The 15,094-nt window shown below is 43.3% G+C and overlaps 1 protein-coding gene across 1 annotated transcript in view; it reads right to left on the bottom strand.

The window, feature by feature from the left end:
* Positions 1 to 14,845, bottom strand: part of LOC309601993 (dedicator of cytokinesis protein 5) — an 84,619-nt gene extending 69,774 nt beyond the window's left edge. Inside the window, exon 1 of the mRNA XM_082335263.1 lies at positions 14,793 to 14,845. Within this exon, the coding sequence (XP_082191389.1) occupies positions 14,793 to 14,835 (43 nt within the window). The 5' untranslated portion in view covers positions 14,836 to 14,845. The remainder of the gene's footprint in view (positions 1 to 14,792) is intronic.
* Positions 14,846 to 15,094: the final 249 nt, after the last annotated feature.

Here is a 15,094-nt window from a genome sequence, read left to right as displayed (position 1 = left end):
AACCTGAACGAAAAGCAGCACTGAAGTCTAGCAAATTTAATCTAAATAAAGAGGCAGAGGTAGAAAACATGATCCAGAAGAAGGAGATATTGGGTTTGTTTTAATGACCATATTCTTTGAGCATAACTAGAGGCAATGTATCATATTATTTAATTTACAGTCCCCCAGTTTCATCAGTGGAAAGTTTAAGAAATGTTTTTTTCAACAGTGCATCCAGCCTATGGAATTCATTAGGAGGGAAGGTCAGAGGAGTCAACGTTGGAGCTGGTTTGAAAAGGGCAACAGATAACTTCATGACTGATGACAGCAGCCGGAGTAACGTAGGTAAAGATAAGGAGAAGCAATTTTCATGCTTCAGGGCAGAAGGTGATGCCTCAAAACGGATGGAGAAGGAACTCTAAAGGCATTGCACAACTGGGCGTGCACGCTGCGTGTCGGGGGATACACTGTTCTGTGCTGAAGCATCACGCAACGAGCATCACCAGAAACAAGGACTACCCGAATGGCAAAGGAAACCTGAGATAGCCTGGGCTTTCCAGGGTAGCAGGGCTCTGAGTAATAGCTACCGGTGAGCTGGAAGCTTCTGAAAAGGCAGAGTTTGATGCGGGCTGGCACACGGCAGTATTACGATAGGGAGAGCGGGTTTAGTTATGTCACTCCCTCCAGTTGTATGAAGGCACAAGATTAATCACCGCACACATTCCTGATCTGTGAAACACCAGACAGCGGCACTTAAAACAGTAAGAAGCCTCAATGTCATGCACGGGGCGGAAAATGAGAAGCAGCACAATTATATCACAAAAAAACCCACCCAAAACACACTTTGAAAAGCCACAAAGCTTCACTTTGTCCAGGAGGCCTGGGAGAAACCTTAATTTGCAAGAGGTCTGTCAGCAACTCATTGAGCCTGATCTAGCTTTTAGTGAAACCAGTGGGAGATGTGGCACGTTTCCATGAAAGCAGCGGCAAGCTTATTTCTTCAGTGCCTACCAACAACATTAATTTGGAAGGAAGGTGATGGTGCAGTCAGCTCCAACGCCATGCACACATCTGGCTGCACTTTAAAGAGCCAGTGCACGTCCGGACAAGTGATCGCCTGCACCAATGCAGTGTCTTTCACACAGTACCACCGACACGTATTATAAAGGTAGCAGCTGTTCTCTTTTGCACGCAGAGAAACTGAGGACAGAAAAACTGAATGTCATACTGCTCATCTGCAGCATATCCAAAGATGAAAACCAAGTATTAATTCCTAGACCCATTTTATCCACAAGCCTGTAACTCATTTTCAAGACTGTTCTGAAAGCGAAGCTAAAATGTCTGAAACTAACGTGAACGAGGCAGAAACTGTCACATACTATTTTGTGTGTAATTCCAAGCAGAATGAAATGGAATCCTTCCCTCAATAACTTGTTTAAATGCATTTGAAATACGGATTATTGGCCTGAAAAACACAGCCACTGCAAGATGCATTATCTCTAACTTGGCTCAAAATAACCACCCCTCCACCCATTACAAAGACACTATAACCGCTTCTAAATACCATGTCCCACTTGTCTGAAGTCTGCCCTCACCACTATCTGATAGGATAGGGCTGTGCCTTGCTTCCTCCGAACAAAGAATCACATTCAGTGCTGTTGCAATAACCAGACTTCATCTCATTACATCTTTCAACTGAAGAGTCGAAAACTATTGTACGGAAACAGAAATATGTGCTTTTATGCTGCAACAACCCTGTATTAAGAAATGGCATTTATGCCGGACAGCCCCATTTGGAGAAGCCTGGTATGCTATCTGTTGCCAAGATATAACCAAAAAAACAGTGGCTTTATTTAAAAAACAAGGAACTGCCCAAGGAATTAATTCTTCATAGGAACAAAGGCTTTTTGATGTTTGAGCAAAAACGTTCTTGTAACTTCCCAGGAATTTGTGTCTGAAAAATTGAGAATAGCATAATTAAGATTTATATGTCAGACTACTACTTCAAAAAAAAAAAAAAAGTAAGTCATGGTTCAACACTGTGAAACACGCACATTAACTGACTGTTATGAAAAAAAATTACTACTCCTGAACTGGTTGATGCTGACATTCAGTCTCAATTCTACAAAGTTCCAAGTGATTGCTTCGCATTTTGAATGCGAATAATCCAGAATAACAGGATTATGTGGATGGGAATGCTTTAATTAACAGCCTTCATTAGACTTCAGAGTCAAACATCTGATGAGCCACAGCTAGAGGTGGACTGTTAACATCTTGTGTATATATTGTTTCAGGCTGACCTCACATACAGGAATACACCTGGAAGGACTTTTACTTATCCTTAAAATTTTTAAACTGGGTTATCTTAAAAATGGGCCTTAAATCAACTGAGAAATTATACCGACTCCCTGTGCAGGAAGAGATGGCATGGCCTTTCTAATTTGGATTCTGTAACCGTCAGTTTCTATATTCACTTCTGAGAACCATGAGAAAAGCAGGAGGATCCCCGGTCCTCAACATGCTCCCAACACCTGCAGTTCCAGCCTGAGACTATACCAATAACCAAACCCAAATAAGGCTGTTACCTGCTCACCTGCCGAGGACAAGGAAGCGTGTCTGCCAGATGCACAGTTGACCAAAAGTCTGCTAAGATTTTTCTTATTTCCTCCGAATAACAGAATATTATCCTGGAGATGGGATGGACAAATAGTCTAAGGTTTTGCAGAGTCTGTCCTGCACAAACAGTCTAAATCAAACTAATTTCCAAATTAGTTCCCCAACTGGGGAAGATTTTCTCTTTCAGTCATGCCATCATGAACTTTTGGATATTCCTGGCTCTCTCTCTCTCCATCTCCATCATAGATTGGATCAGATTCTTGGATCAATGGTTTAATCTCTTAAAGCCTGGATTGCTTTAGAAAAAAACAACTTAACAACCTCAGCCCATGGGAATATGGATGGCTTCACAAGCGTTACACAAGTGCTCGAACCAGATGATCTAATGGTCTCTTATGGCTTTAAACTCTACAGACTAAAACCACAGTCAGTTCCACAACAATGCTCTGGAGCAAGTGGCAGACCCAATGACAAATTAGCCCATGTATTTTAATTAGAGCTTCTTAGTAGATTCAGATCAGGCAAACTGAGATGATTCAGAACTGCTGAAGCAAGAGACATACTGATTATAAAAGAAAAAGAAATAATCTCCATCTTTTCATGTCTGCAGAATTCCCATTAGTCATCTTCCTCTCAAATATTTACTGCAAAGTGTTTATACCACAGTAGCTGTATGAAAATAAAGGAGATTCTGTTCTCAGAGTGCATCTATACTGCAATAAAAGACAGAGATATACATCCTAAACATACACTGACTGGGATACCAGTAATAACGTCATCACAGCATAAACTGTTTTGTGTCTCTGTAAGTGTGCTTGGGGTAGAAGCGGCCAAACTGTAGCTGCTTCTGTGACCTGAACCACACAGAAACCCTCTGTTATACTGATGAGACTCTAGAATAAGTTTTCGTGATGACCAGTGGCTTCTCCAGACTTAATTTTATGTCAGTGGCTAGCAGAGCAAGGCTACAGTGCATCGGTTATAGCATTATGGCATACTAACCCAGACTTTGCTGTATACGAGCAGACTTTTTACTTGAAAAAAATTTGAAACCTCTCTCTTTCTGGCACATTTTTAAGTAGCTCCACGTTTTGCCCAGAGCTTTAAAGGCTCGGCTCCTCTGCCTCCTCCTCACATGGAGGCCATGGAAACCACCGGCAACGAAAACTTACAGTGTGAAAACCACCAGAAAACAAATCTCTCCACATACGCTTAGACAGGTGGTCATATGGACACCCTCGGCAAAATCCTGCTAGGGTAGAACCCACTCTGCCTTCCCCGGCTGACTAAAGAATCAACTCGATTCAGAGCTGCTAGGATTTGCAATAACCCACTCTGACCTCAACCTTCGGCTGGGGCTGCACGGCTAGAAGGCGCGTCCCCTGGGTGGCGGATAGGGGATCCCTCTCCGGAGGGAGCACCGGATAAAATCGAAGAAGGTGCCACGAACCAACGCAGCCTAAGGGAAGGGCCACCCTGACAGAAAAACCACTGGCCCTCCAAGTCATGGGGGTTGGGCAGGAGGCCAACTACCTCCTCCCGGAAAAACAATAAAAAGTTGCAGAAACGACGAGCATCAGAAATGGCGGGGATGGAGAAAATCGGTAACAAAGTGAGGAGGAGAAGATGGAGCTGGATCGGTCGTGTCCTGAGGGGGAAACCGACGGAAGACTGCGCTGTGGCCCTTGGGACTCCAGAGCACGCAGCCGCAGACCGATCGAAGTGGAAGAACGATGTTCGCGCCTTGTGTGCCTCCTGGCACTGAGAGAATTCAGATTCAGATCAGATTCAGACTCTGACCTCAAAAGTTACATGAATACCCCCCATCTCTAAAAGTCCAATTTTCCCTTCTACCCATCCCAACGTGGAGTTTAAAGCTCTGCGGTTTTTACACATGCAGTAATTTTCTAAACCATTTTCCTGAAAGCATGTACCAGAATAGTGCATAGCAGCGTCACAGTACATAATAACAAGTATGCATTTTATTTTACACATGGGTAACGCATACACAAATCGTTAGCTGTGTAATTTTCTTCACTAGGCTCTCTACTTCCTTTTATTATTTTCACTCTAAAGGGCCCTTAGGGATTTTAAGCTCAGATAAAGAATTAATCTACATTAGCTGTCTCAGCTTAGGTCTGGAGTACGAGGGAGTGCTGTGAGCCAATGGAGGAATAAATCAGTACTAGCAGTGTAGGAGCCAAACTGCTCTTCAATATGTACTACACTCAACTTAATCCAGTGCTTGATAAAAAAAAAGAAAAAACTAGACCTGCAATTCCAGTTTCCTTGGAACATCATGAAATGTTCCCTTTTGCAGATAGACAGATGAAAAAAGAAAATAGCCTAGCCACTCTTCTTGAAGATTCACACTTCCGTGAACTTTATCAGGTTGCCTTGATACATTTTTTAACAACAACCATTTAAGGTTGTCTGCAAGATTACCTAGGCTGTGGTTTAGAGGAATGCCCTTGGCTTTCGTTCCCACTGCACTGCCAGCCTCCATCTACTTCCTGCGGTCAGTGAGAATGGTGCCCGCCTAACAGTGTTCAAACATAAAAAGGGAAGATAAAATAATGAAGTGTTAGCCACAGTGTAAAGCAGTTTTTAAGGCTACAGTCTGTTTCAGGTCTGGTTGATTCAAACTAAACAACATGCAATAACATGTCAGTCTTCAAGTGGAATGAACCGATGCAGGAGTACCCAACTTGGAACTCACGTGCCAAAAGCAGCTTCCAAGTGCAAAAAGATGACAACACACTGCTTGTTGGGCCTGGGAGGCGGTCCTTGACTTAATGGTTCTCAACCCAGCTGCTGGAAGATCTTGCAATTTCATTGAGCCAACCTTCCTTCAGTTGACACAGAAGAAAAGAAGCCAGTGACACCAAACTGACATTCCTGTTTTAGCGGTACTCAGTTCTGAGCAGCCTAAAGTTGGCTGAGGGAGGAAAGGTGCAGCAACAGCTGCCAACGTTGTTATTACTGCTGCGCTACAGAGAAACCTCAGATCCTGGTGCTATCAAAGCTGCATCTTTTACCAGCTCTAATTTCACAAAACACATCTACCCAGTGCGTTTAATTACTTCATTCATTTCCCAAGATACACATTCAACTGCTTTCACTGTGACGCAGCGACCTTCTCAACGTGCAGGATACAAGACAAGACAGCTCCTTTTCATCTACTGGCGAGGCTACAAGAACTAGATACCATAATGACAGGTGGCTTATAGATCTCACTAGGTTAAAGAGTGCTTGATATTATTGTAAGGTGCGTATCTTCCAAGCCCTGCAGCTTTATTCTGCCTCTTTGAAATCCGAGCAGTAACATCTAGCCTGAACGATTAGTATTCTCCCAAAAATATATTAAATCATAGCCTTGTCCTTTAGAGCAATCGTTCTAACCCCATAACACTGTTTCAACTATCATATGACCACAGAAATCGACAGTTTTGCCATTGGCTTTAGCTGAAGCAGAATCTGATTCGCATTCAGGTTAACCTATTCGTATCACGAGAACTCAATAAACTTAAAATATTACGCATCTTCTCTGTATTGTGCATTTTGGAGAAAGAGACTTGGAATAAAATGGGCACATAACCACTCTTTGGGTTGTCCTCCACAAAAGAAAACCAGAATGCAGGTACGAACCCCTTAACAACTGCACATACCTACCAGAGGTTTGAAATCCAGTTGTCACAAAGGTAACCTCTGATTTTGAATGTTTCGATTTTTATGGCTCTTTTATGTGAAGAAACAGATGCTCATTTACAATACACATACAATTGCAACTGAATTTTACCAAGGCTGTCTGTAATCACCTTTTTTTACTCCAAGCCTGCAAATGTGCAACTTGTGTTTGGATACATTAAGTACGAGAGTAACTTTTGCAATTACATTTTCAAGCAGATTTGTAAAAGCAAAAAACCCAAACTATCACTTGATAAATTGGACTACTCAGCTAATTCCCAACTTGAAAGCGTGTGGCACTTTCAAAAGAATTAAGTGAATTTGCCACTGGCTTTAAATTACTGTCCTAGTTCTTACTGGGCAAAACATCAAAGGAAGTAGGAAGAAAACTTGGAAATACTATTGTACAGAACTGTGAGTGTTACTATCTAATGAGTTCTGCTGTATGCATTATCGCTTCCAGAGGGAGTGAGGGTGGAGAGACGAGAGGAGGTCTAACGAGTAAAACACTTGAGCGTGGAGTCCAACTGTGCCTACAGGCTAGCCTTCACCACAAAGTTCACTTGAGTTAAGACTTCAGTACTGCCTCTTGCTAGCATCACACCTACACGTTATCAACGCTAAACTCAAGCTGATAGACCCACAGAGAATATCAAGCTAAGGGATCCCACTTCATCAGCTGCAAACATAACCCACCAGAATTACAGCCATAAATTTTTGTGCAAGTGTTCTCGGGCCTCCAACACCTTCCCCTTTCCATCCACGTGCTCAGAAAGAGGCAGACAAGCCCTCCCACAATTTACACGAGAAGAATTCATTGCATGGCTTGACCCACTGCATTTTAAGAAACTTGGGATATGCTGCCAAGTAACTCTTTACCTCCACTGGATAGCACCTCTATGGAAACTAGCACTTGAGCTAACTCGTGCTGGCAGGGCTAACACAAGTAGAATTTCTAAGATGCATAACCATAGGGATTTCAGTTGGCCTCTGTACCTTCAGTCCTTCTCATTCAACACAGGCTTCATAACAGATTACTCTCCCAACGGATGCCTGTGGTTTCATTGATTCATGTTTGCAAAATGACACAAGCCCCATCAGAGAACTGGCACTGCATAGCGAGGTACACAGTTAGTTTCACATTTCCACAGACCTTTAATTCCAAAGCGTTTTTATCTTGCCACCTATCTCAGGTAACAAGCAAATGGCAAACAGAGGAATAGTGTTGAAACGAGGAACAGGAAACCTTGGCTGAGAACTAAGGGTCTTAGTCTGGAATAAAAAAAGCCAAACAAGAATATTGATCCCTTTGCTGTCAAGAAGAATGAAGGACAAGCTACTCCCAAATTTAAAGTAAGCAGATCAGTTTTAATTAAACTGCACAAGATGCAAGGAGATGAAGAATTTGGAACCGACTACCATGCGCTGTAGCCTTCCCTTCATTTTCTAGAGCTACTTTACTCCTTTACATTAAGCTCCATCTCTCTGCAGCTTGAAGCCCCCACTACATCGTCAGAGCAACGACAATGGAAGCGCTGCAAGAATCAGGTCTCCAATATTTAAGCTAGTTACTCTTACCTTTAAAAAAAAAAAGAAAAAGAAAAGAAAAAAGTGCTCTTTCAGAACTAATTGGCCACTATTTGCCCATGACATGGTGAAACAGCATTAGAACTTGAGAGCTGAAGTTATAAACTTTTATTATTACAGAGGATCAAAGTACCAAGCTTCCCAAGAGCAGAAAACTATTATTATCTCCATGGTATCGCAATGAACTTTTTGCCCAGATTCAGCACTTTCCAGAATGAGGTCCACTTTTATTGCAGCAACACCTCCAAAAATTTGCGAGTATAAGAAGTGGCCAAAGAATAATCTCCACAGAACCATTACTACTTTTTTTAGACACATTCTGACAATGTGCCAGACACCTATCTGAAAGCTTCAAGAGGCTGCCAGAGCAATCCATCCTTTAAAAAATGCTCCCCTCTCTATTCCTGGGAGATCTTCCTAGGAGGTACAGTCTGTACTGTACCAAAAAGACATTTTTATCATTTAAGCAACTGGTCCAACTAGCACTCTGTAACATCTTCAGTTTTTGAAGGCAACCAGGAACCGGCCACCTAGAAAGCTGTTTAGTAATTCATATTTATGTTCCAGTTTTATTAGCACATGTTTCCTGGCAAATGCACCAAAATTCATTACAGTATTTTAGGCATTCAATCATAAGTTAAATGCATTGGACCTGAAAACATAATCTCATTCTGGTAGCAAGGGGATAAATGCGTTTATGACTTTGAACCAAGGTAGTTTTCAGCTTGGCCATGGTTGTCTCTTTAACATGCTAGCATAAATAGGATTTATTTTTTTTCCCCTAAAAGCACTAATTGAAAGAAATGTCCTAAAAGTCAAGTTATATGCAAGTTAAATAGCAAAAAAAAAAAAAAAAAGATGACTTTCAGTTAAAGGAGCTTTGGCAAGGTTGCATGTAGAAGGGGTGTACATTTTTCAACTTTTGAACGATGGGGAAAGATTGTTACACATTTACTGCTTCTTAATCAATATGCTATTGGTTTAAGTTTTTTCAGTTTGCGAGCTTTTATTATTTTGCTTTTAATTTCCATAGGTCCTATCTGCATTTGTACTAGCAAATACAGTCCTATGCCAAAAGAAGAACCACAAGAATACGCAAGAGATTGGTGCGAAATTCAGAACTGGTCAGCACACCCAGTTCTAGCAGAAACTGGTACTTACAGCCTCTTGACACCTCTGAACAATTAGGCCCCCATCTAATCAGCAGGAGACAGCTCAGCCAAAACTCTAGAAGGGGACTAGCCGTTCTGGATGCCTCAAGAGAGGATTCAGAGCCTCCATAAAGGGACCTGACTGTTAGTAAGATCAACTGTATGATAGTTCACAAATATCAGGACTGTTGGTGATGTTTCAAGGTGGATACGCAAGAGCTAAAGCACCCAGAAGTCACAAGACACTTCTAGAAATATTACTTTTCAATATAAGAATAAGAACTGTTACAAGCCTTGTTCATGTCAGCAGCACCTTTGAAGTCCACAGGATTAGTTTCACAGGGAACTACTCAAGAAGCAGAGTAGTAATCACCAAAAGTAAGAGAAGACAGACTCGGGCTAGTATGGATTAACAAAAAATAGAAAGGCCTGTGGAAGCAAGAGGTAGCACAGCCAACTTTCACAGCAAATAAACTGTAGACACAGCAGTAAAAAATGGGGAACTAAATCAGAAATAAAGTGTCATACACTACTCTGAAGATTCCAAACTTTTTACTGTCAACAATGCCAAGTTTTTACTTTTCCCTGTTGAAAGTTTTGTTGGTATTGCCATCACCGTGACAATTTTTAGACACAAATCATAATAAAGCAAATGGAAGGAAAAATGAGTAGTTGTAGAATGTTTCTATCAACAGAAGACAGTCACTTCTGCAGTAGGAATGGGCTCTTCCATCCTTCTAGAGCCCTCGTCAGGAACCTGTTGCACAACAGCAGACTTCAGTTTCACGTTAGAAGCATTCTGCAGGAATGGCAGGCATAAGGCAAGCAGCAAGTTGAAACAAATATGAATTTTGCTCTAATTTGACATGATGTACTCCTATCAGCACTGTGAAACTCCTTTGATCACAGACCGTATTTTGAGACAACTTTGCAGATGTATGAGGTTTGAACATGAAGTCAAGACCTGATGGCCCAGCATATCAGAAGTTATCACATATCAAATCATTAGTAAGAAAATCTTATTCTGCAGCACTTTCTCTTCCTCCCTGATCCTTTGCATTTCTGCTCGCATAAATCACAAACGTAGCTGGCAGGCACTGGTTTACGTTTGAAAAATTACTGCCATTCCTAAGACATGACGCAGCTGATTGTAACTCAACCACCACACGGTACTTTGGCAAAGTAAATACTTCTTTGCAACAAGAACAGTCCTATGCTCCGGTCCCTCCAGCAGGCAAAAACGTAATGGGTTTAAAAGGCCACCAATAACTATTAGGGGTAATTACCTGTCAGTTTACCAAAAAAAAAAAAAAAAAAAAATCTATTAAAAAAAAAAAAAAACCAAAATAAAAGATGATAGATTGAAACTCAAAGGCTGCTTTTTGCCACTGCAGCAAACAGTTTCTTTTGGTAATATGGCTAAGGTATTTTAGCCATAGCAAGGGGCCACACTTCTTTTGGAGCCAGATCGCATCGAGCCATTCCCTTTCAAATAGCCACCCATGTATCCGCATACTTGAAGGGCAAAATGGGCATCCCTGGAATGGGATGTGAAGAGGCAGGGAAAGCTTGGGAATTAAAGCTGCCCACAAGTTTCTCAACCTTTCCCTCCCAGCCTCCTGCCTTTAAAAACGCACCAGATCAAAACACCTTCCACAGAGTGACTGAACTGCTTTGGTTAATTAGCTTCTCTTCAACCTGACATTGTTAAGACATTTTCTAAACAAAACATGACTCCGGTTTTACTCAGAGCCTATAAAGATTACTAAAATACAAACAATGCCTTGATATACCTCGCTGACCAGTGAACTTTTTGTGGGCTCATAATAATATTAAGCTATACATTTAACAATTTGGAGAGATCACAGGCAACAAATACCGCTGAAGCTTTCTCTTGTTCCTTCTAAGAAGAACATCACAATTTGTGGCTTTCAGCGTTTTGCTGCAAGCTCCAAGTTTGTTGTTGGGTTGAAGCATTTTGTGGTTTGTGGCGTGAATGGTCCATTATGGCCTCCAACTGCAGAGGACCGGCCACGACAGTCTGCCTGGTCCTTCCCCAGTCCTACCACACGAGCTCTATGAAACAGCCACTACCCCAAAAATAAGGGTAAATTTACGTTTCAAGAGATAGTCATACCAGTGCACCCAGGGGCAAGCCACCATCTTCACCAAAACACAAACTGTTCTGGACCTCATGTCTCAGAGCTCTTTCAATGAAACTTCAGTTAATAATTTCTTATTCTGGAAGACCAGATTTGTGGATTGGCTGAACAACAGGTGCATACGCAGATCAAACTACCTAATTATAAACAAACACTTCGCATCCTGTTAGTTCACAGTCAAGGGTGACATATAAAGCATGCGCGTACCTGAGGCATCATTACAGTCACCTGGAAACCGTTCTGGCTGAAAACTCAGCCCGTTTCATTTCTGAATTGGTTTTGAGCTGGGTCAGTTCCCTGACCCGGCTTACCACACTGCTATTGCCTGCAGGAAGGAATCAGAAAAAGGGGTCCGATTGCTTGTTCTGGTAGCAACCTGGATTTACACCTGAATAGAATAGCTTATGATTCCACAGACTCCAGATTCTCTCATACTTGGTACTGAAACCATTAATACAGTCTTCTCCAGTCCACAAAGGACACTTACATGTTAAGAACAGATGACGACTAAAGAAAGAATTGCTTTTTCAACTGAAGTGTAACATTCAAGTTGAAGTTAATGCAAGCCCATGTTACTGCCAGCAGAAAAAGAAAATAATTACATTGTTGATTCCTTACACCCCAAGTTATTAATTTTAAAACAAGCAGATAATAACAGTTAAAAATCGTGGGGAGTCATTCAGGTATTCTTTCCTTCAGAGCTTGCTCTCTCGACTAAAGAGAGTCTGCACAAAAGGCATTCTGCAAATGACACCTTCTTTTTGAGAGAAGCACTTGACCAAGAAGAGGTTACTGCATTTAGTTTGGCCCTAAAACTGACCAGCTTTCAAGGAAGATGCATCAGATAGATAGTATCTTTCCTTCCCACATTAGAGGTGAAGCACGTTGCAAAGAAGCTTTGCGAGACCCAGAAAATCCTGTTGCTTCAAGAGGCAAGATGTTGCCCATCAGATGATCAGCAGCGTTTTTGTCCCTTCACAAGGCTGAAGCTTCCACAATCCCATCTGTTACTGGGTTGAAAATTCATTGCAAGTGAGAAACTGCAACCCATTTGTCTCTCACATATGCTTCCCTAAAAATGCTACAATTTCCAGCCTTGCACTCTCTGCTGTCTGCCATTTCAAACTCAGCCCATATGCCATCTGTATTACCCATGCTAAAGGTAGCAGCCTCCAGGTTTAACCTGTTGAGGACAAAACCAGAAGGCAGCAAATCAGCTTGAACCCACAATCAACAAATCTGTAGAGTATAACCCAGGACATAAACCATTCTGAGCTGAAATGCAAAAATCAGACAAGTGACACTGAATCACATTGTTTACTTCTTGGAATTTGTTACTGTGTTGGTATGATTTACAGGGTTGTGTTTAAAATAAATGCAAATAGTTCTATATTAGTTTCCAAAGCACAGATAACGAAGAGCCACAATGCGCGTGTTCTTTCTGAAAAGACTGAACTTGGATCTTTACACTTCACAACTATCAACTTACCCATGCTAACAGTGAATTGAGGTTGTCTAATGGCCTGTATCATACAAATCAGTGGCATTAGCCTCGTTACAACCACCTTCGTAATTGGTGCTAACAGGCACCTCGGTCAGCAGGCAGATTAATGGCCCAAGAAGCTCACACTTGCCTCTCAATCCTCATCGACTTCTTCAAATTAAGCACAAAACCGATGAGGACTGGTACCTGAGCGCAAAGCTTGAACACGGCACGGGATGCAATTGTAGACAGGAAACTGACAATTCTGCAAACATCAAATTGACAAAATTACGGTTCCATTACCGCCACGTATCAAACGCTGCCCGATAAAGCTAGTCACTACATAAATAGTTCTGTTTACTGCCTGTGCATTAACCCTATCAGTTCTGATAACAAATTAAACGCAAGAGCTGAAGCGTTACAGGCTCTACATCAGTTTGGTCCACGCGTCTGCACCCAGGGGAAGTAAGTATGTTTTTCACACAGCTGTCTGAACACACAGCAGTAAGGGGATACTTCCCACCAGCACACTTTTTGATTGGTAACCTAAGGGAAGAGGCGGTTTTCCCCTCCACCCCGCTTACTCACAAGCCAGTGCCCTTTTCTGGCAGAGGAGCTGTCATAATCGGCAGTTGGCTCAAGCCAGCACAAAAAACTCACCCCGGAAGCTAATAAAAAGGTAGCTGGAGGAGTGCCTCTGATTCATCCTACTGCCCAAGGCCATTCTTGAGGTAGGAGAGCCTTGCTCAAAAGTGTGCTTAAAAAAACCCCACCATAATCTAGCACAGCCAATCACACCAGCATTATATAGTTTACTTGATTATAATACCAAAATTTTTCAATTCCTGATGCTCAGAGTAACCTCACCAAGTCATACATACGGGCTCCCATATATAAATTGCCTGGGCTGTTACCTACACAGAAATAAGCAAAGTTCAGGGCGTACAATACTCCACACCCTCCCGGTTACCGGAGCAGAAACTAGATAAGGTTGTGCTGCGTATAATATCTGTGAAGCTTAAGCCACAGTCCTGCAAGAAGTGGGCTGCCTCTCTGCAAAGCCACTTTGAAATCAAGTAGGTATCTTATTTCAAATCCACTCTGTGAAAACCTGTGCAGGATGAGGTTCTTCACCTTTAAACTCGTGGGCTGAACTTGAATGAACAATCTCACAGGAGCCGGGGCAATTAACGCTTTGCAAGCATGAAATTAAAAATTTTTCTCACATCAAGAAGTCCACTGTGGAATGCAAGGGGCACAGAAGATCACTCTTCATTAAAATAAACTATCAGCAGTTGTTTGTGTCATTAGTGGTTTCCTGCCTATTGTTCTCTGCCCAATTCTCACAGGCAACCTCAAAATCGTGTGGTTTTCAAGTCATCAAACTCTCAAGAAAAGGAGAGCTTACCAGCAACACCGTTGACTGTGTTCCTCCTAGAGAAAAGTGTGCCAGCATTCAACAATCTCCTTTTAAACATAAAGGAGAGGACAAGGCAGAAGGTACGAGGTGTCAGTCCAGCTCTCACCATTCCTCGCCCTATGTCAAAATTTCCACCCCCCACAAAGATGTCGCCCACAGTCCTGAATTTGCCCATTACAACCATCTTACCCTGTCATCACTTTTTCTATCCACATCTCCATTTTTGCTGCTATGTTAGAGCAGTCTTCACTGTAAAACATGCTGGAGAGACAAAATTACAAAGGTCAGCCCTAAACTTGCAGGGTTCCAGAAACCCAGAGATCCCAGGGTGTGAATTGGACACACACCACTGCCTCCATCCCTAAGGGTTCAAAGAGTGAACACTCACTGGCTGAAACCTGAAAGTGCAAGAGAGCACAAACTGGAAAAAGAATTAAGGCAGCGTGTGGAAGAGAAACGAGCCAAGGGTGTGCAAAAGCAAAGGAATGACTCTAGGCGGGGGAAGCGAATGAACGTGTGGTGCAGGGAACCCGGGGGCTCGGCAGCGGCGGAGCGCGGACGCCGAGCGCCGTGAGCCGGGGAGGGAGAGGAGGCTCCCGGGGAGGGGAGGCAGGGCGGCGGGAGCGGAGGGAGGGGAGGGGAGGCCCGGCGAGCGGGGAAGGGGCGCACGGGGCGGGGGTGTCCGAGCGGCCCGGGCTGGCACTCACCGACCCCGTACTTCTCCCGCTTGGTGGGGATCCAGCGGGCCATGCCGGCCGGCGGGCGGGGGCTCCCCCGCGGCGCGGCTCGCCTCAGCGCGGCCGCTCGCCCGCCGCCGCCCCGCCGCGCTGCCTGGGGCCGGCCGCCCCGGGCCGCTCCGCCATGCTACGAAACTTCCCGGCAGCCGCCCAACTTTCCTGCCTCCCCCGCCGCGCCGCGCCGAGCTGAGGAGAGGAGAGGGAGGGAAGAGGGAAGAGGGAAGAGGGAGGGAGGGAGGCGGCTCTCCCCGCCCCGGCGGGGATCACCTGCT

Source organism: Platalea leucorodia (assembly GCF_965183815.1).
Source record: "Platalea leucorodia genome assembly, chromosome: W".
Lineage (NCBI taxonomy): Eukaryota > Metazoa > Chordata > Aves > Pelecaniformes > Threskiornithidae > Platalea > Platalea leucorodia.
This window is presented reverse-complemented; position numbering and strand designations above follow the sequence as displayed.